Source organism: Cuculus canorus, chromosome 2, assembly GCF_017976375.1.
Source record: "Cuculus canorus isolate bCucCan1 chromosome 2, bCucCan1.pri, whole genome shotgun sequence".
NCBI lineage: Eukaryota > Metazoa > Chordata > Aves > Cuculiformes > Cuculidae > Cuculus > Cuculus canorus.
In genome coordinates this window covers 100,694,530-100,720,194 of record NC_071402.1, presented here as the reverse complement: position 1 = coordinate 100,720,194, position 25,665 = coordinate 100,694,530, and the positions used below count along the sequence as shown (strand labels likewise).

The 25,665-nt window shown below is 38.4% G+C and overlaps 1 protein-coding gene across 1 annotated transcript in view; it reads left to right on the top strand.

Annotated features, from left to right (window-relative positions):
* Positions 1-25,665, top strand: part of SLC12A7 (solute carrier family 12 member 7) — a 65,860-nt gene that overhangs the window by 3,721 nt on the left and 36,474 nt on the right. The window contains 7 exon segments of the mRNA XM_054057849.1: positions 10,499-10,593; positions 12,773-12,895; positions 15,285-15,431; positions 16,122-16,176; positions 18,184-18,314; positions 23,848-24,089; positions 25,208-25,419. Of these exon segments, the coding sequence (XP_053913824.1) occupies positions 10,499-10,593; positions 12,773-12,895; positions 15,285-15,431; positions 16,122-16,176; positions 18,184-18,314; positions 23,848-24,089; positions 25,208-25,419 (1,005 nt within the window).

Genomic DNA, 25,665 nt, shown 5'->3' with positions numbered 1-25,665 from the left:
TTGAGGCCATTCCCCCTTGTCCTGTCCCCTGTCACTTGGGAGAAAAGGCCAGCTCCCTCCTCTCCACAACTTCCTTTCAGGTAGTTGTAGAGAGCAATAAGGTCTCCCCTCAGCCTCCTCTTCTCAAGGTTAAACACCCCCAGTTCCCTCAGACGTTCCTCCTAAGACTTGTTCTCCAGCCCCCTCACCAGCTTTGTTGCTCTTCTCTGGACACGCTCCAGAGCCTCAACATCCTTCTTGTGGTGAGGGGCCCAGAACTGAACATAGTACTCAAGGTGTGTTCTCACCAGTGCCGAGTACAGAGGGAGAATAACCCCCCTGGACCTGCTGGTCACACTGTTTCTGATACAAGCCAAGTTGCCATTGGCCTTCTTGGCCACCTGGGCACACTGCTGGCTCATGTTCAGTTGGCTGTCAATCAACACCACCAGGTCCTTCTCTAGGCGACTTCCTAGCCACTCTTCCCCCAGTCTGTAGCACTGCACAGCATTGTTGTGCCCCAGTGCAGGACCCAGCATTTGGCCTTGTTAAACCTCATGCCATTCGTCTCAGCCCATCAGTCCAGCCTGTTCAGATCCCTTTGCAGAGCCTCCCTACCCTCCAGCAGATCCACACTTCCACCCAGCTTAGTGTCCTCTGCAGACTTTCTAAGGGTACACTCAATGCCTTCATCCAGATAGTTGATAAAGATATTGAACAGGACTGGACCCAGCACTAAGCCCTGTGCGGGACCACTTATGAGTGGCCTCCAGCTGGAGTTAACTCCATTTACCACAACTCTTTGGGCCTGGCCATCTAACCAGTTTTCCACCTGAGCTTTGCTTGTAATGTTTTGTTATCATGTAAGTTTGCAGATGACACTAAACTGGGAAAAAGTGTCAATCTGCTGGAGGGTAAGGAGGCTCTGCAAAGGGATCTGAACAGGCTGGACTGCTGGGCCGAGACCAATGGCATGAGGTTTAACAAGGCCAAATGCCGGGTCCTGCACTTGGGGCACAACAACCCTATGCAGTGCTACAGACTGGGGGAAGAATGGCTGGAGAGCTGCACAGAAGAGAAGGACCTGGGGGTGCTGGTTGACAGCCGACTGAACATGAGCCAGCAGTGTGCCCAGGTGGCCAAGAAGGCCAATGGCATCTTGGCTTGTATCAGAAATGGGGTCACCAGCAGGTCCAGGGAGGTTATTCTCCCTCTGTACTCAGCACTGGTGAGACCGCACCTCAAATACTGTGTTCAGTTCTGGACCCCTCACCACAAGAAGGATGTTGAGGCTCTGGAGCGTGTCCAGAGAAGAGCAACAAAGCTGGTGAGGGGGCTGGAGAACAAGTCTTACGAGGAGCGGCTGAGAGAGCTGGGGTTGTTTAGCCTGGAGAAGAGGAGGCTGAGGGGAGACCTTATTACTCTCTACAACTTCCTGAAAGGAGGTTGTGGAGAGGAGGGAGCTGGCTTCTTCTCCCAAGTGACAGGGGACAGGACAAGAGGGAATGGCCTGAAGCTCCGTCAGGGGAGGTTCAGGTTGGATATCAGAAAAAAATTCTTCACAGTAAGAGTCATTGGGTACTGGAACAGGCTGCCCAGGGAGGTGGTCGAGTCGCCTTCCCTGGAGGTGTTTAAGGAACGGGTGGATGAAGTGCTGAGGGACATAGTTTAGGGAGTGTTAGGAATGGTTGGACTCGACGATCCAATGGGTCCTTTCCAACCTTGTGATTCTGTGATTCTGTGATTTTTAAGCTGTCTTTTACTATATTAAAAGCTCACAGGTATGCATTGTAAAGGCTACTTATGGTAAGGGATATATTTTGCTACTGGATAGACCTTATCAGCTGCTGCTAGGGTGGGTAGTATTCTCTCCAGTGCTACTGCTTGTGAACCTTTATGGGAAGCCAAATTAGCAGGGACCTAGCTATGAGAGAAAACCAGTTGTTTTTAAAAAGTTGTTTTAAGAGGCTTTATTTACTTAAATCAGCTCATTGCAGAACAACACTGTCACTCCCCTACTTCACCACAGAAAACCACCCATTTTGGCATCAGTGACCTGATTAATTTTTCCTGCATCTTTGAACTATGTTTACATAAAAGTAGGTGCTAGAGCATGGGGAATGAAACTAATAGTGCTATTTTTATTTGCTCTCTAGGCTAATGAACTATAGAATATTATCACAGGGGACATATTTTCTGAATCTGAATGGAAATATTATTAGTCCATTCCTGAAGGACTATACATTGTGGAAGAGGACCCATGCTGGAGCAGTTTCTTGAAGTATTGCAGCCCATGGGAAGGACCCTATATTGGAGGATATCATGAAGGACTGTCTCGGGTGGTTGGGGCCCCATGCTGGAGCAAAGAGAGAGCGCAAGGAGGAAGGAGCAGTGGAGACAGCACTTAGTGTACTTACCACAGCTTCTATTCCCTGACCATCTGTGCCACTTGGGGAGGAGAGCAGGAAGCGGAGAAGATGTTAGTGAAGTTGAGCCTGGGAAGGAGGCATGGTGGTGAGAGGAAGGTATTTCTAGATTTGTTCTTTTACCTCATTGTCCTACTCTCTTAATTTAATTTATTAATTTCCCAAGTCAAGTAAGTTTTGCCCATGATGGTAATTGTTGAGTGACCTCCCTTTCTTGACCTGTAAACTTTCAAATCTTTTTTTTTTTTTTTTCCCTTGCTTTACTGTTGAGGAGGGGAGTGATACAGTGGCTTGGTGGGCACCTGACAGCCAACCAAGCTCAGCCAAGTCAGTCTATGAAAACTACAGTCATTTGGATTTCATATACAAATTTTCAAGTAGCTATAAAATTGGATGAAGTTCTGAAGTTACCTATATATTATTGAAGACCTGACAGTCATCTTCAGAAATGGATCGTGAGCAGCTAGCAGTATACAAACTTAAAGATGGCCCATAAATAACTTTGCTGTAGGAAATCACAGCTGTAGGAAAGCATTGCTTAATGATGTCTGTGTCAACCGGACAGTATCATCTGCTTCCTGTTTTCAACATCTAGCGTTCTTAATTAGGTACCTTAATTAGCTATATTCTTTAGTTAGCTTGCAGCTTATTTAGGAAATCATTCTGGGAGCCTCTGGGTGATGAGGTTTTGAGTGGTAATTGCTTAAAAAAAATTTATTTTTTTTTGAACTCCTGTATCTTCTGAAAAATATCGTGTTCTGTTTCTTGCTTTCTGACGAGGGGGCACACAAGTTTGAACACTTTTAAAATTAAAAATATCTTCCTACAAGCTTACTTTTTAAAGAGAAACTTACCAAGACATAAACAACCTGATAATTTGGTGCCTTTGATTAATGACTAGTCCTGTCTGTCCCTCTACTGGCCTTTCTTGTTTCGTGGAACAACTGGTGAGGACTTACACTAACTGCTTTATTCTGCTGGTGAGGACCAAAGAACCAGTCCCTGGGCTGGGGTAAGGGGAATCAAATAAGGAGCAGGCTTTTTTTCAGCATCAGTGAGCTAAAGCAGCTCTTTTAGGGACCTAGTAAACACCAGAACTGGTTTTAGAAAGGCAGAAGCTTGGGAAATTAGCTTGGGAAGAGCCTTCAACCTTTTCAGCCTTTCCACGGTTGACTGACCATGTGAGTTAGAATCATAAGGAAAAGGGGATTTCGGGTGTAATTCAAAGATTTGACCACAAGAACTAGTCTGTTCTAAGCAATAATAGAATTGAAACAGTTTGTATGAAGTTGTTTAAGGCTGTATGTGATGTGTGAGACAGATCAGTGCATAAACTAGAACACAGTCCTATATGTAATTTGAAAGAGGATTAACCAATTATGCAGCCAGTCTTAAAGAGGACCTCTTTATCATTTCAAAATACTTGTTTTTAAAAAAAGTACTTGCAAAGTTACAGAATTATATTTTAGAGTTTTTAACTGCTACATCTTAAGTACAATTAATGCAAGCTCTTTCTATATAAAATCAATGTTTAGCAACTAGACTTGCTTAAGGTCTGCTAATACGTACTTGATGCATAAAATTGGCTTTTTTAATAGTACATAGACCTTTGAAGTAGGTTGCTAACGTGTACTGGTCTGCTTAGTGGAAGTATTTTAAAGCGAATTTATTTGATGGAAATAAAATTAAATTTATGTTTTATTAGGAAAAGACATGGGATGTTTTAGTAACTTGATCCTGCTCATTTCACTGAGCATGTGTTTGTTGCTGACGAAACCCTCCACCTTAATTCTTTTTAGAGACTTCTGTGACAGTCCTGTAGGTTTAACTGTGTCACGTGCATGCGTCACAGTGCATGAAGCCTTAATGAACTTGTTTCAGGATTAACCTAATACCAGTAAGAAGCAGGATTTAAGGTCTTACACAAAGCTGGGAGGAAGCAACTGTCAGTTTCCTGTTTCAATTCTTGATATGTGAAGAATCATCAGAGGGAAACGACTTGATTTTCTTTAATCATGAGTGAACAAGATTATGAAGAAAGTGGGCCAAATCAAAGTGAGTCTCTTTAGAAGACAATATCATGCTTCTAATTACTTTTACTGAAATAGCAGGTTCTGTACTTCGTCTATATTGTAAAGATTTTTAAAGAGCTTTTGCAGTGTGTTTGCATTGTAAGTACGCTGTGCTTGATTATAATAGTAGCTTAAATAAAGGATAGCTAAAATTCAGTGATGTTGATAAAATGAGTGATGGTTAGTATTAGAATGCTTTGTTATGTAAAGAGGTCTACAAGGAACTTAAGTGCACCTTGTTCTGCTTTTCAAGATTACTTACATTGATGAAAAAAATGTAGTAATTGGGTGGTACAGTAAATATATATAGAAATTTCTTTACTAAAAAAAAATAACCTGCAACTTTGAAGTAGATTGCACTGAATTCTTAAAACCATCTCATGCAAAAATTAAGAAGCAAGATATGTTCAAACTAGATTATTGATGCCTTTTCATAATTTGAATTAAAGCAAGGTGGTGGCTTTTGAAAACTTGGGGTTTTTGGAGCTGGAGTACTTCTATATATTTTTTGATTAGGAGTGGTAAGACATTTTTAAGATCGTCTGAGTTCTCTTTAGTTGCCTGCCAGCCAAAACTTTGGACATATAGGAAGTAAATGATAGAGAAGATAGAATTACATGTTTTGCCACAAGCAGCTTTCTTGGACATGGTGCTTGTATGTATTAATTTTAGTGCCTTTTAACTTTACATATTTTTACCTTAAAAGGTTAATTTACAATAACAGTCTTGGTAGGCTTGTCTACCCTATACAAACAGGATCTTAACTTCATATTTTCAGTTTGTAGTGGTTCATTTCTAATGTGACCAGATATGAACTTAATGAAAACGTTACTGCAATTTTTATTAAAACCTGTCATTTTTCACCTGTATCTGGCTAACCTGAACCAATTTCAAGATACATGTACTGTGACTAAGGGTTGCTCTTTGGAAACTATGAAAAGTTAGGACTTCCCTGGGAAGTATTATTCTTCAGCAGCATATAAAGCTAGAAATTTCTAGTGGGAAGCAAAAATTTTTAGTTTTACACATCCTTATCATAGCTGACCTATCTTATTGGAGGTCATATGGTTCAAAAGTGTTTGATCATTCTCACTTCTTTGAACACCACTTGTATTCTTTTTACCATATAAAAATCTTCTATTTTTCAGATTGATATTAAGCTCTTACGGCATGATAAGAGGTATGGATGCTGACATCTCTTTGACAAAACATGTTTGAATACAAGGGAACATAGCAACATGTCTTGAAATGTGAACAACGATGACAGGCATAGTGTAGGATAGCAAGGAAGCAGTGAATCTGGAAAGGATTTAGGGGCGAGACTGGAATAGAATAACATGAGCTTGGTTTAATGCTGTGGTAAAGAGGGCTAGCTTGATCCTTGGAGTAGAGAGGAGATGATCATACTTACATAAGTAGCATGATTCCTATGCCTGGGTCAGGGCAATCCCAAGTGCAGTTACAGGCTGGATGGAGAATAGACTACAAGCGGCTCTGAGGATAAGGAATTGGGAGTGCTGGTGCATGAGAAGCTCAACATGACCCATTAATGTGCACTTGCAGCCCAGAAGGCCAACCATATCCTGGGCTGCATCAAAGGAAGCATGACCAGAAGGTCAAGTGAGCTGATTCTTCCTCTCTACTCTGCTCTCGTGGGACCTCACCTGGAGTACTGCATTCAGTTCTGGAGTCCTCAGCATAGGAATGCCATAGATCTGTTGGAGGGAGTCCAGAGGAGGGCTGTGAAGATGATCAGAGGGCTGCAGCACCTCCCGTACAAGGACAGGCTGAGAGAGTTGGGCTTGTTTAGCCTGGAGAGGAGAAGGTTCTGGGGAGGCCTTGTAGCAGCCTATGAGTACTTAAAGGGGGCCTGCAAGAAAGCTGTGATAGGGCTCTTTCTCAGGGAGTGCAGTGATATGACGAGGGGTAATGGTTTTAAGCTGAAAGAGGATAGATTTAGGTGAGATATTGGGAAGATATTTTTTCCTGTGAGGGTGGTGAGGCATTGGAACAGGTTGCCCAGAGATGTCGTGCCTGCCCCATCCCTGGAGGTGCTCAGGGCCAGGTTGGATGAGGCTTTGTACAACCTGACCTAGCTGAGGGCGTCTCTGCCCATCGCAGTGGGGTTGGAACTAGATATTCTTTAAGGTCCTTTCCAACGCAAACCATTCCATAATCGCAGTGCTTGAGTATCTGTAGAAATCAAAAGTAGGGGTTTTTTCATCATCTGTCAACACAGAATTTACCAGACAGGCTTCTAGGAATGGTACATTAGTTATGGCTTTAGTTTGTCTGCTGGTCCCTCAGTAAGCATGGGGTTGTGCTGTGGTATGTGAACGTTCTATAGCAAATTCAAAATCAAATAATAATAAATTGAAAATTTGGAGGGGAAAGTTTATTTCTAGAGTTTAGACTTTGATTACCTCATGTTGGATGGAGTGGAGTTTTACATCAACAGGTGGAGTGGTTTGTATGTGTCATTAAGAGAAACAGTATACCATAATCAAGCCCACCGAATATTTTTTGTTGTTCTTGTATTTTGCCTTTCTTATGGATCTTTTAATACCAGTGTTAGTCTAAGATTAAATATTGGCTCAGATGAACTCTTAGTTTAGTCTAGATTAAAGATTTTTTGCCTGTAAACCCTCATAACTTGAATCACATTCAGAAATCAAGCAACAGTAGGTACAGGTTTTGGAGTGCTTTAATTGGTTCCCAGACATTGCATCTTAGAGAAATGTCTAAAACAGCATTGGAAGTTATGATTTTTATTATATGTTTAACTTACCTCTACATCTGAGAAGAGTTGATGCAGTTTCAGAGAAGCCTGAGGGAAAGGATTCGATGATCCAGTGGGTCCTTTCCAACCTAGTGATTCTATGATTCTATGATTCTAAAGGTAATTGCCTGTTAAGCGTTGAAACAAGCAGCCAGAGAAGGTGGTGGAGTCATCATTCACAATGGTATTTAAAAGACGTGCAGATGTGTTGCTTAGGGACACGGTTTTGTGGTAGACTTGGTGGTGTTAGACTAATGGTTGGTCTCTGATCTTAAGAGTCTCTTCCAACCTAAGTGATTCTAAGATTTGGTTATCTTTAAGCTTCCTGACAGAACTCAAGGGAGTAGGGTTAAAACATAAAGCTGTAAGTAGCTTGAGGATTACTAGTAGAACTGTCTCTGTATTCCATGTTACTGCAGTGAGAGCAACTGAAACAGATTTTTCTATTTGCTCCATTCTACTTAATGCACCAGAGGTGATATTTACAGCATTTATGAAAAGTGTAAGGTCCTATCTTTCCTATCTTTTTTTTTTTTCAGTGTTAGTTTTCTAATGAATACCTTCTTTTGAAGAAGGGATGAGCTAAAGATTGGGTTAGTAGGTTAGTAACTTATTTCGTTAACCTCACCATAGTTGTTGACTGTGTGTTGATGTTCTAAAACTAGTTCTTTCTACTGGATAGCATAATGCATCTCCATTTGAGTTACATGTTTGTAAGGCTCAGTGTATTTCTAAGCATATTGAATAAGCATACTCCTAAAGGTGGTGCTTTTTAATGTACTGGCAATATGAATTTGTTAACAGCAATGTTGAAAACTCAAAGGAGCTTGTTGAAAAGTGTTCATAATTGTAGGATTAGTTATCAAAGTTGCAGATGAGAAAATACTGTTCAGATCACTTTTGTATTGATTATATTTCAAATAGAGGTGAAATATTGATCACGTCAACTACTATGATGGATGTACCAAACATTCACAAAATATGAAGAGTGACAACTACTAAAGAAAGGGGAGACTTTAGTACAGCCTAGTAATGACAGGCTGTTTTGAAGACTAGCATTAGAAAGCTTTAAAGTAAATCAAATATTGGTTGGAAACATTGAAAAAGGATTTGAAGAACAGGAAACTTAAGTTCTGTGGTTTTCCTTTTGAAGTCTCTTAGGTGCGTTTGACAGGACTTGTTTAAAGCCATTGTGCTCTGAGGTTTTTCCTCTTGGAGCAAAGCCAAGTAACTGTTTCTTTAGAAATGCAAGCATATAAAGGAAGACTTCACTGTTCTCCTACAATTTAAAATGCTTAATGTATGGTGCAGAGATGCTGCTTTTTGCTTCCAGAACTAGTAAGACAAAGCTATATTCTTTAACATCAGAATTGTGAATACTGATTCACATTATTCATTTGGCTACCCTTTTGATGTTTTGATTAGTCTAATGATACCTACCTAAGTAGTAACTCCAGTGTCATTACGCTCCGTACAAATGCAAAACAATACATGAAATTCCTCAGCTCACTTTTTGAAGAGTTATCCTTTCTGAAGGGATTGGAAGTACTCCTGAGAAAGTATTCATATTTAGCTAATAAGTACAGCTCTCAGCTCTCAGTAGGCAAGAAAGTCAATAGAAGTGTGGTCTTGGCAAGATAAATACCTAGCAACCTCATTTGTATTTTAATTTGGGAATGTACCTTGTAAATAATGCTTTGTAAAAACTTTAGCAAAAATAATGTAGTCATTTTAAGGAATAGAGCTAAGAGAAAAATAGTGTCCCCAAAATGTTGGGAAGAAAGTGCAGTGTCTTAACTAAGAAGTTCTAGTGCTTGTATGCAAGCAAGATGATAGGAGGAATCAGCATGTCTTTGCTTGGGGACAGAGATGCTTTTTGTTGTCTATGGAAATGTTAACTGGACCTTTCAGTAAGTACATTGGAGTTGATTAAAGGATAAATGTCAGTTTCTCAGACAATCTTGTACTAAACAAGCATGTTGCATGCACTGTGAAACATCTTGAAATGCTGGTCCGTGAGGGAGGTTGTTTTGTGTTACCAGGGCTCCTTCTGCTGGCGTAGCTTTAAGCTGGCTGGAGGAAGGGAACTTAGCCAGGCTGTAAGACTGGAAGTAGTGAAGGACCTGTAGAGAAACAGAAAAATGAAAGTTGGAGGATATGGATAGGAGGACATACATTGGATAAGAGCGGTAGTTGTGGATTAATTGATCAACAGTTCTCTGTATCATGAAATTAATTCTAGGACCCTAATGGACAACAGCTATCTTTTGAGTCTCTTATGTTAGCATGTGGCTTCTGTGTCATGATAACAATAAGTATAGTGATGCTATGCAGACTGAAAAGAAATCTTTCAGGGATGTGGTCACTCATCTGCTTGAGTGACTGAGATCTATTTCTGTCTTTGATCCAACCGAGATAGTACTTTGTGCTGAGACCGGTGTCCATGTTTGTAAGTGTTATTCTGGACTTCATGTGGGGAGAAGTGCCCTGGAGGGGCAGTGTGGAGGACACAGGGGAAAGAGTACAGCTTCTCCAGCTGTTCCTTAATTATGTGGGAAAGAGACTGTGTAGGTGCTTTTGTTGTTCCTTGTGAATATAAGGGCAAAAGTCCAGACAGGCAAAGTGGCATTGGCAAGGACTTGAGACTGTTTGGGAATTCCAACATTGTGATAGTATCAGCACGTAGTAGCTTTTGTATTGCATGGAATGGAAGGCAGTAAAAGTATTTTTCAAGAGATATGCAAGGGCATGTCAGGGAAGCTACAGCTTAGTGAGACTGATACTTCAATAAGGAATGTCATCAAAGTGTCTCCACAACCTTTACAAACTAATTACTTTTACAATGTTTTTTCTTAAATTCCTGCCTCAACTGCTGAAGTTATTTTGAGGGAGTGATTAAAGTCATGAAAAGGTTGATTGGTGTTTATGTGAAGTTCTATTATCAAGTGCTTTTAAGAAAACTAGAAACGTGGGGCATGGGAGAGATTAGTATATGTAAGAAAGAATAATGAGTAATAGTTAGGAGGCAGAACAATATATAAAGATTTTACTGCTAAAGTAAACTTAAATTCCTTAAATGTGGATGTTGAGTCCATATGTCTGGGACAATAACAGTGTTAGGCATTCACCTCCACTGTTACCTAGAATCAGTTCTTAAACCAGCATCTTTTGACTATTTCTTTTATACTATACTTTGTCTTTTTTTATTTTTGTTGTCTCTAATTGTTACATTTTTCCAGCAGGGGAGGCGATTGCCAGGGAAAGTAGTCCATTTATTAACAGTGCAGAAATGGACAGAGGAAACGTGTATGAAGGAAAGAATATGGCTCTCTTTGAGGTAAGTTAAATATGCTAGAAAGAGTATTTCACTTTTGATTGAGGCTCTGGTAGTAAAATGAAAACAAACAAATCTCTGTTTTCTTTGTCGCCTGAAATGTAGTGGTGAAGAAATCAATTTTAGTAACTTTTCAGAGTTTGGTTCCTGCTAACATTCCATGACAGTGGATTTGAATAATATGATAAAAAAGTGCTAGTATTTTTTTTCCTTCTGTATTTCAGTTTATCTGTATATGCAGGAACAGTAAACTTTGATATGCGTTGATGTGAGAATATGAAATAATCCTTATTGCACTTAAAATTTTTTGTTCTAGGATCTAGAAATTGTTAGAGAAAGCTTCAGAGTAAAAATTTAGTGGTTTTGACAAAGCAGTATCCAGCTTAAAAGAATTAACAAATATATTATGTTGAATGTAATGAAGGGAAAATGAAGACTTCTCTTAAAGTCAGTAAAACTATAAAACAAATTGTGATAGGCCATGACTTAGTTATATCATCCAATTACATATAATACAAGTTTAATACTGTTTTAATTCACTGAATGATTGCAATCATTTACAGAGGGGAAAAAAACATATTGAAGCAGTACTCTGAAACAGTACTTTAAGTAAAGTTTATTGAAGTTTTTCTGCTCGAGGAGCATCAACGGATATTGCTTCTATGCTTGCTGTTAACAGTAAACAAAGTCCTTCCAACATCATTTGCTTAGCCTTCTTGGTGTTGCATTCTACCAACTATTTTCTTGTCCTCTTAATGCTCTTATCTTCCTCTCTTCTTCTTTTCAAATATCTCTGTACAGAGGACATGATCTTTCAGATCTCTCTTTTTTCAATGGCCCAAATGATGAGTTTTTGCTTTTTTTCACTAAGAGAAGATTGTGCCAAAGATTAAAGTAGAATTGATCATTAATAATGAGAAATTAGACATCTTTTGGATGTAAAATGGAATTTTACTATTTTTTGACAGAAAACATGGTAATAGGATTTTGTCACTGAATTTCTCTCCTTCAAGCTCTGTTCTATAAAGCCACGTCCAAAACTTCATGTTGTTCAAATTAGCTGTTATGTTCTTTAGTGCTGATAAATTAGCCCTAGCTGCTTTTTGTCCCTTATCTCCTTTGAATGTATGCTTGCATCAGCTATTTTGAATATCGACTGATGTTAAATCCTCAGCTGATGGTATAAGGATGACTGTCTCTTGTAATACATATCTTGATGTTATAGCATCGCCTTGAAAGCTTTCTAGTGACTTCACCACCATTGCTTTTGTAGTGGTAAATCTTTTGTGGTAGTATGTAAGTTCCATAGTGTTTCCTACCGTCTTATTTTTCTCATGTTTTCAGACGACTTGTGTTTGAGTTTTTATATAAACTCTTACAAAGACGTTTGGCTGTTATAACCATGGTTACCTAATAACTCAGGCTAAGATGTCTTAATTCTTGCCTTTCTATTTACAATCCCAGTCTCTTGTCTTCCTTCCAATATTTGATCTTGAATACTTCATTGAATTCTCTGGTTCTGTTGGAACCAGATTCTTGGAAGCCTTTTATTGTATATTGTTCTCCTGGATTCTATTATGTGTTTAACATGTTCTTGTTTTGTATCAGCTACTTGACTAAAGAAAGATGGACGGACTTCTGTGTCAAGTAGTATTACATATACACAATGGAATATGATATGCATATGTGCTTGTTGTTTCCACAAATGAGTACTTTGGAAGTAGTATGCATGATTTAAGATAAAATATGTAAGCCTGCAACAGAAGGCTTGAGAGTGATCCTAAAGTATCTTGGTGCGTGAGAGAATCATTTGAAGCTACTCCCTAGACACAAGCAGGGTGCTGGAAAAACACCCTAATGACTTGACTCTGCTAAAAAACTTGTGTTGTGCTAGCAACAGTTTGATGCTTCTCTATGCTTCCCTTATATTACAGCTGTACAAGCTGTATATTGTAAGATAGTGTAAAAAAAAATGAAAGAAATATTGCAAGATTACCATGTAATATCAAACTACTAGAAAGATTTAGAAATATTGTTGGCTGAAAGTTGACTGGTCATACTAATTTTTGGATTTGGGTGAATAAAGGCTGACCTGTTGAATATGTGTTTGAAGTAGTAAAATAAATTCATGGCTTCTTAAAAAAACTATTTGACAAGTGCAGTATTCTTAAAACCCCAACAGGAAGAAATGGATAGTAATCCCATGGTGTCATCTCTTCTTAATAAACTAGCAAACTACACTAATCTCACTCAAGGTGTGGTGGAACATGAAGCAGATGAAGACAGCAAGAGAAAGGAAGTCAAGGTATTTATACATTTAATAAGTTACTGGGGCAGAGCTAGCCATAAAGACAAGTGTTTTCATCCTAAAAAGAAAATATGCGGATGCTGAAAGCAGGAGAGATTTACTGAATTTAAAATTGAAGTGTTTGCAGTAGGACTTGTTTTTAATTCAGTGTTCTCATTATCATCTTTTAGAAAGACCTTGCTGTAAAAGCCCTAGAAAAAATGAGTGTAAAGCTAGGACCTGAAACATGCAATGCACCCAATTTCTTCTTCCTTTCTTTTCTGTCTTCTGTCCTTGTATAAGCATCAGTACTGTTGTCTGTCTCTAGTGTATATTAAAACATTTTAATTGGCTGAGTTTTTACTTGAAGTTTAAGGAAAATGTGAGATGAAACAGGTGACTTCGAAATCCGTGGGCACATTTGCTCCTGTTAACGTGGTAGCATTTTTTCTGAGTAGCTTTTTTGCTTCTGTATGTTGGAGTATTTTCAAAACTTAATGTATGCACTCCGAAGAAACATTTTGTTGTGTGACACAAAAATATGATATTTAGCCAGGGGGAAGGCAAAGGCTGTTTGGCACATCCCTAAACACACTTGTTTGAAGACAGCAACTGAATTCTTCAAGGTTTGTCTTCTGGGTATCCAAAGTGCCTATCTAGGCCTTTGTAAAAATGGAACGTATGCAACACTCAAGAGTCTGCAATGAGATATTGGATTGATGCATCTGTGAGCAGGGAGCTGTTTCAGAAGGAGGAAGCTTGGGTCAAAAACATGTGGCCTGACAATTAAAAAATTCCCAGAATTCCCAGTGGTGATGAGCCTAGAAGTGGTTGAACATGGTGACTGAAACAAAGACATTTTGAGTAGATACTGGGAAATGAGATTACTGAGAATCGCTTGTCTGTGTGTAGAAGAGGTGCGGCTGCTGAGTTTATATGCTGAGCTATGGAAAAAGGAGAAGCACATAAGAGTTAATAAAAGGAAATGAGCATATAACAGAAGACACAGATGTGAAAAGGTGCTTGAAAGTGAGGTTAGAAATGGAGCTCGTTTGACTGGAAGAGAGATTTATGCTCTAGTACATGAATCGTTGCAGTTTGCATTAGGACTTAGCTAGTATAGGAAATTGGTACCAGGACAGTGGACAAGGTGAGGAATAAAGTCTAGCTACTTGTTTTAGCTTTTTTGCCTATCCTGCGTTTTTGGTGTGAGGTTTCTTTTTGTCTGTCTCTTCGTGCATGTTCTGTGTTTGTATTTTCTCATCTGAAGGTACAGCTTGAGGTGAGAAAACTGATACTGATCAACTCGCATTTTCCTTACTGTGATCCCTGTTCTTTGTCCAGCTGCTGTGCAGAGGGTTTTTTTGTTAATGCAGGACAGTGTTAGTCCCTGCAAAATTGGCTAGGCAAACGAACACGGTTTCTTCACTTGCACTTAATCTTATTCGATCACCACCTAGTGGCCGGAAAACGCAATTTCTGTGTACGTATGTTTCAGTTCCATGTCTGAAATTAAGTGATGGTTAAGTAGTAGCCTGGTAGAGTAGCATTTTTAATGATGTAATGAGACAGTAGCACTAAACGTCATTCTATGAATCCTTATAAGTACTTTAAAAGTTAGTGTTTTCTTTATAAGTTTGTTAGATTATAAAGCATCAATGCTTTCTTATTTATTTAAATTGGTTGCCTTTTTTCACAGCCTGAGTTGTGACTTAAGAATAGCTTGTGTATCTGAAAACCTACTATATAACTATTGCTTCTAAGCTGAGTGTTTGAAGGCCCAATTTCTTCATAAGTGCAGAAGGCTGGAACTTTAATGATGAAGCTTGAATGCTTTTGTTTGACCCATGACAATCACCAGCACATAAAAAGTGCGAACAAATATACTATGTTGTGGTGGGTTTTACAAGTTTTGAAAAAAAAAAAAATTGTAATTAGGTCTGCATTTCCTCTGGCCTTGTTATAGTACCTTGTCTGTCTTTTTTTCAAAAATAGAAAGCACTTATTATTGACTATCATTTTGCGGGCCAGCTGAAGGACAACTGATGATCAGCTTTTTGCAGAATTTATTTGGTATTTTGGTTATGGCAGAAAACTCTCTTCAATGGTATCCTGTAACTGATATTTCAGAAGAAAGTTTGTAAAGATGAAGGGGCATCATACCCATGTCAAGTTTTTGTTCTAGTTCCTATGGAACAAGAGCATTTGCTATTACAAATAGCTTTCTGTTGTTTCAGGAATCTTTCTGCATAAATAGCCTGTGAATATTTGTGAATCTGGACACACTGAAGTTACTACTCAGTTTCACTTTATATTTGTTCATGGAGCATTTGTCGTAAGTGTTTGCTTAAGAAAATGCTTATGGACTTAAATTGCAAAGGAATTAATTTTTTACCTTCATTTCTAGGTTCCACGTATGGGCACTTTTATTGGTGTGTACTTGCCCTGCTTGCAAAACATCTTAGGAGTCATCCTTTTCCTGCGTTTGACCTGGATTGTGGGAACAGCTGGTGTTCTTGAGTCTTTCATCATAGTGTTCATGTGTTGTGCTTGTGTAAGTTAACCTATTGGCCAGGTATTCTGTCACCAGAGTACTGCTGCCATTTAATATATGAGTAGCACAGGAAGATTTCTCCATAATGGTTAAGTGCAATCGAGAGACACTGGATATATATATGTGTATATATGTGTATGCACTGAGTGTTGCATATATGGAGTTTCTTTTGAGGTGATGCCAGTAAGCTTTTGTTTGAAGTATTAAATGGATATTCTTAAATCAACTTTTAACAAATATTTAATGGTTTATATTGAGATTTGAACTGTTCTACTTTTCACAACTTTGGAACAAACTGAAATATAAACTACAAATCACTCCACAGCACAAATTAGTTTTATGGAATGTGAAGCTACTGGTAGGTGATGTTGTCATAACCATAACACTCGATCAAGTTTGTCACGTCTATTTAATTGGAATAATGAACATCTCATTTTAAGAATATTCGGTGGTCTATATTCTTCCAGTTCTTTATAAAGACTATCTCAAGCATCTAAATTAACTGAACCTTCTACTGAAAAATTCAGTACTTAATTTACACAGATGTCCCTAATCAAAAATATGATCATTTTTGGCTGCTGTGGCATGTTTAAAGTGATCAAATGTCATTAGCACTTCTTTTTTTTATCTTGCCCCATCTTCTAAAAAACTTCCAGTATTTTAAATTTCCTCTATTTCATCTTTTCACAGACTATGCTAACTGCAATTTCAATGAGTGCGATAGCAACAAATGGTGTAGTTCCAGGTAATGAAGAATTTTATCTTAAATGGTGAAAGGTCAAAATCATGGAAGTTTAAAGCTAGGATAGAAAATCACTGTAGTCTGAGATAAAGTAATGCTTTTGTGTGAAGCACATGTTTTGTTTTAGTTGATTTATTTGACGTTTTAAGGTGAGGTGCAACCTTGTAACTGAACCTTCTGGGAATTATGAACTATAGCATGTTTTGTCATCAATCATTTGGTTCTGTTTGAATGACAGATAAGATATTACAGTTTGAACTAATTGAGGTTTGTCTTCAGACAAACCAGATCTCTTTACAGATGTACAAATAAGATTGCTTCCCCCCCATACCCTGCCCCAAAGTTGCCAAGACTCTATTTCTAAAAAGTGGAGCTAGTTATGTTGTTTCCTGCAAGGATAAGTCAGTCTGCTGGCAGAAATCTTTTTCTATTTAAGGATTCATCTCCTTAAATTTTCAGGACAAGTGGGTGAACTTCTACAATTACGAAGTCAATTTTTCAAATGCAAAATCAGTTGGCCTTTGGAGCTCTTATACTTTTAAGTTTTTCAATGCATTAATCGGTTAAACTGATGTTCAGACATTGTTATGAACTCTGAAGTTAAAATAACTCCTCACTTGCAGAGCTTCTTCAGCTTAGTAAAGGGTTCCAGAACTGATAAATAAGTTGTTGGGAAAAAGTAGACACTACAACTTGTGCAGAGTGTAGAATTTAATGGGTATAGTACCACATAAAAAATAAAAATAAAACAATTTCAAATATTTATTTTTGTAATGAAATTTAGTTATTCTAATTGGTGTCCAGATAACTAAAACCTTGTTCTCTTTTCTTCCTCATGTTTTTAAAGTTTAATGTGAAGATTTTGTTAATGTTTGAGTCACAGAAGTCTTTGAAGTTCTTACGCTAGACAGATCTTAATTTTCTTTTTTTTTGTTGTTGTTGGTGCCAGTTTCTTAGAGAAATGCTCCTGCAGAAATATGTGGAGGAGGCAGAAAGCACAGATAGGAATGTAGGATTGAAAGAGACATTCTGAACAGCAGGATCTTGTCTTTTGCAGTTATATGCCACAGCATCATATTTAGTAAAAGGATATTCTTTTTATTTTCTCATTTGTTCTTTTGAAAACCAAATTTCAGATTCTGCCCTTTGACTACAAGTGTATTTCTTATTTGCAGTGTATGTTTATTTAAAGGCTAGGGCATGTTTATTTTAAATAAAGCACTTCCTTTATCTATCTCCTTTCTTCCTCAGTTGTCACGATGGGGAAAAACATCATGAATTTAAGAGAAGATGCAGAGGGAGCCAGAGAGGAGCATGCTTTGAGGGGGATTGGTGGAAATTGGAGATAAAGAACTTGAAACTTAGAGTTTTATTGAAAGGGAAATTTTACAGTGTAAATGGGATGGGGAGAGTTTATGACTTAAAGAAAGATGACACATATATATATATAGGTAATATGACTGACAAGAATTGAAAAATTCAAAGGCAAAGTGAGTAGAGTAGACAAGAAAAAGCAATGACTGCATAACATTTCTAAATCCTACTGAAAAAAATGCCTGTAGTGAGAGTGGTAATAACTTCATGTACAGAAAAGAAAAAGAATGCATATTAGCCAAGCAAATACTTTTTTGTCCCTATCTCTTAAAGAAATTATTCTGCAAGCTAGTTTATGAACATTTAAGGTTAGAAACTAAAGATTGATTCACATCTATTTATACCTGTGTATCCTTTTCTTAATTTACTTTCAGATTATTTAGCTTGTGGATTTTTTCCTATTTTTTCTTAGTGGTTATTTTCTTTCCCCAGAAAAGGCACATGGGGATATTCACTTGGAAATGTACTTTCTAACTACCTAGTGGGTATAGACATTGATTACAGTTTTGGTATCAGCGTTTCAGTAGAGATGCATGCACTAGTTATCTTGATTATGTTGATTGAATAATTCAATTTTTTGTTCTCTACTGCTGTCCTTAATCTGAAGGCCTGGAGTCTTTTTTTTTTAATTCACAGCCGGAGGCTCTTACTACATGATTTCAAGATCATTAGGGCCAGAGTTTGGTGGAGCAGTGGGACTTTGTTTCTACTTGGGTACAACCTTTGCAGGAGCAATGTACATTCTTGGTACCATTGAAATTTTATTGGTAAGTTTTAGTTTCTCTAAAGATCAAATATATTTGGGCTGTTTTGGGGGGTTGCTGAGGAATGCACTTGGTATAAAATGCATACTGGTTTGCGGACTTTTAATGTTTTGATACTATATTTCCAGTATGTCAGTATTTGTCACAATTAGAGTAAGAATGATCTGAAAAAGTTCAAAAAATTGTGATCGGCAATACAAAAACAAGTTAAAGACTGCTTGATAGAAGTTTGTTCTACTTAAAGCAGCAACCAAAGAGAATTCAGTAACTGATGCTTACTAATTATACCAGATGCAATATATGTCTTGTCACCTTTTCAGAGCATGTTCTGAATACCTAATATTTCATAAATTATGGCTGTGCTACTATACACCTTCAGAGTTTCTGGGAAAACTATATTAATTCTAGTAAGACATACCTAAAATTCCAGAACTAAATGTATAAGGGCAAACTGGAGATGAAAAATAAATAGGAAGTATTTCAGTACATTTAGCAGAAAATAACATCAGCTGAACAGATTATTTTAGTTTTAAAGAATAGTTTATTTACAAATGTGAATAAATTAATTTATTCTTTAGATGTTTCTCTGTGTGTGTTTATGGTGCACCACAGTAAGCTTACAAAAAGTTTAATCTGTACTTAATGCTGCCTTTGTGTTGTATATCTTCCTCTCCTTTTCCAAACAAAAACGTGCAGATGGACATAGCATTTCCTTTAGGTCACCTTACCGTTGGAATTGCAAAGCTGAAGATTTCATCTTGAGAGTCAGGTTGTCTTTTCTGCTTTGGAGTCTCCCATTTCTTCAACTCTGAATGAAGCCTTACTAATTATTTTTTTTTTTTTCTCTCATCTAACTCAAGGTTCTGGTTCCTTTCCTTGTGACCCTCACAAGTTTAAACAGGGGTGCGGATTTCATGGTGTTACCTATCCTTTGTCTTTTCAACATTTGATTTTCTTGCTATAACTTCTCAATATGTATCATGTTTTATTTTCCCAGGCTGTATGCCTTTGAGCCCTGAATTCTTTAGCGAGCTCTTCAGAGGAAGCTCTCCACTTATTTTGTATCTACTTGAATTAATCTCCTGTTTTCTGTTCCAGTTTTGAGATCATGGCTGTAAGATTTTAAATGTGGCAACTGCTTTATAGTAAGCAGTCAACACACGTAGGTGGCTCTACACATAGGTGTTGTAAGAGCTGCTTCCTCTGGGTAAATATGGCATAAGTTCTTTTAAGCCATGTTTTCTTAAGGTCTAGAATGACTCCTTTCTTTGAAATGAGAGTCTTTGAGCTTAGCATCAGACAAGCATGCCCAGGATAACTCACAGAAACTTTTCTGCTTCTGCAGTGCTTGGCGTAGCCACATGCACTGAAGGAAGGTGCTGCCCAATGAAAGGTTATGTAGAATGTGAAAGGCACACCTCCTATTAGACAGGAATTAAGAATATCCTTTTCGAACTACTTTTCACTTCATCCTTTCAGACTACTGGCTTTGAAATTTCATATTCCTGTAAAGATGCTGTGGAATACTGCCTGTATGGCAGTGGCCCAGCTATTGTGGCTTTGCCTCATCCAGGAGAGGCCAGGCAGTTATTTGTCATCATATCGGAGACTGTAGTGATGCACGAGGAGGTACTTAATGAATCTTCTCATTGTTACTTACCCTTGTTACTATGTTGTTGTTAGTTACTCTGTCGTAAAATCAAAAAAGCTGGATTTGAAATTTATAGATCATCCTTACTCGCTACTGCTAGCTTGTGAGATCTGATCTATAACTAAAAGTGCTAGCACCATGTCACATTGTGAATTGCATTTGGTGCACTGTTCTACTCCCTTATTAAGAGTCATGGTGGTTTTATGTATTGCTAATAAAGATTTATGGGGTTCAGCCACGAAATTCAAAGTAAAAAGCCTCCCAGGATGTCATATCTTGCAGAAGACCTCAGAACAGACCCTTGTCATAGCCGCAAGACACAAGTATTGTTTGGATTTTTTTCTGCATTGAGACATGAATTATTTGGAGGGGCAGAAATCAGTTGTCTGCCTGTGGTTTTCCCCAGCAAGACTGAGAATAGCAGGGCGACAAAGCGCACAAGAATAATTTCTGGAGTACCTCCATACAGAGCCTGATACTTACATATCACAATGTAGGATTTTCTATAGCTTATGTAGAAGCTCTAGTCTGTAATCTGTTTTCATTTTACTTTTTTGTTTTGTTTCATAGTGGTGTGACAATTTCCACTCTTCTAGCATTCTAGTAAATTAATATTTACTAGATTTAAGTTTACTTTTAAATTAATTTAATCTAAGTTAATTATAGTCAGGACACTACATTTCAGGAAAGCAGACTTCCGTCTCTTCAAGGAATTACTCGGTAGGACCCTCTGGGACGTGATCCTCCGAGACAAGGGAGCGGAGCAGAGCTGGAGAATATTTAAGGAAGCTTTCCACAGCACACAAGAGGCTCAGTCCCATATGTCGAAATCAGTCAGGAAAGGGAAAAGACCTGGCATGGCTAGTGAGACCTGCTGTTGAAACTAAAAAAGAAGAAGGAACTGCACAGGCAGTGCAAGCAGGGACAGGTAACCTGGGGTGTGTATGGGGATGCTGCCTGGTTGTGTAGGGATGAAGTCAGGAAGGCCAAGGTGCAGCTGCAGCTGAACTTGGCAAGGGAAGTAAAGACCAACAAGAAAGGCTTTTACTGGTACATCAATCAAAAGAGGAAGATCAAAGAGAACGTACCCCCATTGATGACTTGAAATAGGGATCGTGTATCAACAGATGGGGAAAAGGGTAAGGTAGTCAGCAACTTTTTTTGCCTCAGTCTTTACCGATAACTGCTCTCATCGCCCTTCCTGGGTCATGGGACAGGAAGATGGTGACTGGGGGGTAGACCCCCTTCTACAGTAGAGGAGGATCAGGTTCGCGAACACCTGAGGAATCTGAACATATATATAAGTCCATGGGACCTGATGAGATGCATCCCAGAGTTGTGAGGGAATTGGCAGATGTGGTTGCCAAGCCACTCTCCGTGATATTTGAAAAGTCATGGTAATCATGAGACGTCCCTGGTGACTGGAAGAAGTGTAACGTTGTGCCTGTTTTTAAAAAGGGTAGAAAGGACGACCCTGAGAACTACCGACCTGTCAGCCTCACCTCTGTGCCTGGAACAGATCCTCCTAGAAGCTATGCTAAAGCACATGGAGGGCAGGGAGGTGATTAATGGCAGCCAGCATGGTTTCATGAGGGGCAAGTCCTGTCTGACCAACGTGGTGGCTTTCTGTGATGTGGTAACCACAGCAGTGGACACGGGTAAATCGATGGGTGTGATCTGTCTAGACTTCTGTAAAGCCTTTGACACAGTCCCCCACAACATTCTTCTCTCTAAACTGGAGAGATATGGATTTGATGAGTGGATGGTAAGGTGGATGAGAAACTGGTTCAATGGTCATATTCAGAGAGTAGTGGTCAATGGCTCAAAGTTCAGATGGAGATCAGTGACAAGTGGTGTCCCTCAGGGGTCTGGAACCGGTGCTGTTTAATAGCTTTATCAATGATATTGACAGCGAGATTGAGTGCACCCTCAGCAAGTTTGCAGATGACACCAAGCTGAGTGGTGTACTTGCCACACCGTAAGGATGCGATGTCATCCAGAGGGACCTGGACAAGCTGGAGAAATGGACCTCTGAGAACCTCATGAGGTTCAACAAGGCGAAGTACAAGTAAGGGCCTACACCTCGGTCAGGGCAATCCCCGTTTTCAGTACACGATGGGGAATGACGTGCTTGAAAGCAGCCCTGCAGAGAAGGACTTGGGGGTGCTGGTCGATGAGAAGCCCGACATGAGCTGGTAATGTGCGCTCGCAGCCCAGAATGCCAACCATATTCTGGGCTGCATCAAAAGAAGTGTGGCCAGCAGGTCGAGGGAAATGATTCTGCCCCTCTGTTCCTCTCTTGTGAGACCTTATCTGGAATACTGTGTCTAGTTCTGGAATCCTTAACATAAGAAGAATATGGAACTATTGGAACGTGTCCAGAGGAGGGCTACAAAGATGATCGGAGGGCTGGAGGACCTTCCGTGCGAGGACAGGCTGAAAGAGTTGGGCCTGTTCAGCCTGGAGAAGAGAAGGCTCAGAGGACATCTTATAGCGACCTTTCAGTACTTGAAGGGGGCCTACGGGAAAACTGGAGAGGGGCTATTCGTAAAGACTTGTGGGGATAGGACCAGGGGGAATGGGTATAAACTGGAGAGGGGCAGGTTGAGACTAGACGTAAGGAAGAATTTCTTCACCATGAGAGTGGTGAGACACTGGTTCCCCAGGGAGGTTGTGGATGCCCCATCCGTGGAGGTGTTTAAGGCGAGGTTGGATGGGGCCTTGGGCAGCCTGCTTTAGAGGTATGTCGTGCCCATGGCAGGGGGATTGGAACTAGATGATCTTTAAGATCCCTTCCAACTCTAACTATACTATGATACTGTGATACTATGAATTAAATGTAAAGAAAATTCTAGTAAAATCATTGCCTATGTCTATTTTTGGATTTGGATATTGGGATAGCCTCCTGCTCAAAGTGTCTTCCTGCCTTTAGAAGTTAGATTGTTTAAGAATAGCCAGTTTAGCAGTTGTTTTGGAGGAATGAAGTTGCCTAAAACTCAGGAGCTGAGCAGAGATTTTTTTTTTTTTAAAGGTCTTAGAAGAAGAAATAAAGAGGTCTTTATTATGTAGTGTAGTACACACATCTCACAATAATAGGTCAGAGTTTGTCATTTCATTTTGTATTTTTCAGTGTAAGTCCTATGAGCTGTGCTCCAGCTTTTATTTGGGTAGAACACAGAAAAAATTGTATTAAATGGAGATCTGTAGGAAAATCCTGTTTGAAATTACAGTATTTTAAATTGTTTGTTTTAGCACAGGACTAAGCTTTGTGATGCTGGTCTGAAAATGTGCCATTGCAACTTCAGATAAAAATTAAGGTTAACTTACCGTAATATTACAGATTTCAAGGTATGATATTTAAGGTATCTTTGAATTTTATGAAATATAGTACAGGGACTATAGTACTAAAAACACTTCTATTTTTTTATTATGCTCTTGTTTGACTGTTCATATTTTATTTCAATCAAATTAATCGACAAATGCTTCAAATGAGTCTAGGGTTGTGTCGGGTTTGAGCTAGTTCTTGGGATTTTTTTTTTTTTTTTGAGCCTCCTGCCTGGGTCCTTATTGTTATTTCCTGTATGGCAGAGACATGAATTTGAGGAGTGGAAACTTTTAAAGAGAAAAGAAGGAACTGGATCAAAAGCAGTACTGCAGTCTCAAAACTTGCTTTTCTTCATTCATGCCTTCCTTTTCCTTTTACCCCTGCACTTTCTAAATGCCTATGCTATATGGTTGAACTGGTTTGTGAAAGAATAAAACCAGTATTGTTTAGATTAGTTTAGTTATCTAAACCAGATAGTTTAGATTTAGAAGTTCAAGTAAATGATTTCTTATTAAAATGTTTGTTTTTACAAGTACGGTTGTTTGCTGTGTCGCTTGCAGACATACATTTCTCCAAGTGCTGCAATATTTAGAGCAGAAGAAGTTGGTGAAGAAACAGAGGCTATGCTGAACAACATGAGAGTTTATGGAACCTGTATTATCATTCTGATGGCCATCGTAGTTTTTGTGGGAGTAAAGTATGTCAACAAACTTGCACTGGTCTTCCTTGCCTGTGTGATTCTTTCCATCATTGCCATATATGCTGGAGTTATTAAGACTGCTTTTGACCCACCTGACTTTCCGTAAGTGCCGTATCTCAAGGTACTGTGGGTGATTTAAAAACAAATAAGCAAAAGGCAATAGGAAGAGGGAATAGCTACTGTAACCGCTTCATGTTTTAAGCTAAATTTCAACATACAACCATGTTGGCTTCAATGGTAGGTTTTGTGTGTTTAGGGATTTATGTACTCATTTTTTGTTACTTATCTAAATCTTTCTCTCATTGTTCATAAGACATGATACTCTGGAAAATGATCTTTGGTACTCAAAGTTACTGGCTGTTAATACATCCACACCTAAAGACAATTAAGGTGTTTTTTGCTGACAGTAAATATAGCTACTCTATCTAAAGAATAAAACTAAAATCCTGTAGAATAAAGTAAAAACTGCCTGAGTAGCTATGAACCCTAGTTATGAAAGAAACATACTTTCAACCTGTCATTGTCATGGGGAAATTTTTGAAACTTCCATTTCTCCCTACTTAAAATGGAGACATTATAGGGTTAAATTTACTTATTTTTGTGAAGGCTTTTTACCTTGTTAATAAAATTTTATTGTTGTCACGCGTGGCATACTGCTTTTCAAAACCTTTAGCTTGTACCTGTCAGGTCATGGAGAATTATTTCTTTTGTCCAGTTAACAGTATGATTTGTGGGTTTTGCAGCTTTGAAGAGAAAACAAGATACTGCTTAACACACTAGCAGAATAGCCTTGTAACTTGTGTTATGAAGTGCCATCTGTTATGCAGGGCTAAAGTTATCTTTGCTGTGTGATTATTACAGATTCCATAGTACTTCTGAGTATTGATGGGTCTGTTACTAATTGAGTATTATAGCAGTATTTGTGGACTATACTACAAAATGATATGAAGTCTTCTATTGCAAAAATAAAAATGTGTTTAAAATTGACACTTTTCTGAAGAAAAAATTGAGCTTCTAAGAAACTGTGACAGCAGGGAAATATTTAAATCTTTTAGTCACTTGTATAGGTAAAAGATTTTTACCTTTTACTGTTTTAGTAGGTGTAGGCCATAAGGTAGGTAATAAAAATAACATATTTCTGAAGAAATCTAATAAACAAAATATAGTTTAATGCACAACACTGTATTAAAGGATCACTGTTTTTAATTTTTTGCTTAAAGTATCTGTCTTCTTGGAAACCGTACATTGTCAAAACGAAGCTTTGATGTCTGTGCCAAATCTACTAAAAGCAATAATGAAACAAAGACTACAACTTTGTGGCGCCTATTCTGTGATAGTTCTTCACTTAATGCTACATGTGATGACTACTTTAATCTCAATAATGTAACAGAAATTCAAGGGATTCCAGGAATAATGAGTGGCGTTCTAACTGGTAAGTTTGAAAGCACAATGACTTAAAAATTTTTGGATGTTACTAATTTGGCCTATAGCTCTTCAGTAAAGTATTAATCTAACTTGTCACTACTATTTTAGCTCTAATCTATTTGTGTGAAAGATTGCTGCCCGAAGTGTGCTTCGTCTTACAATTTCTATCTTGATTTTAGAAGCTTTCTATCAAATGCTTTAATCTGGGGGTCTTTGGATTTTTATAGATACTCTTTCAAAAGCCATTGCTCTA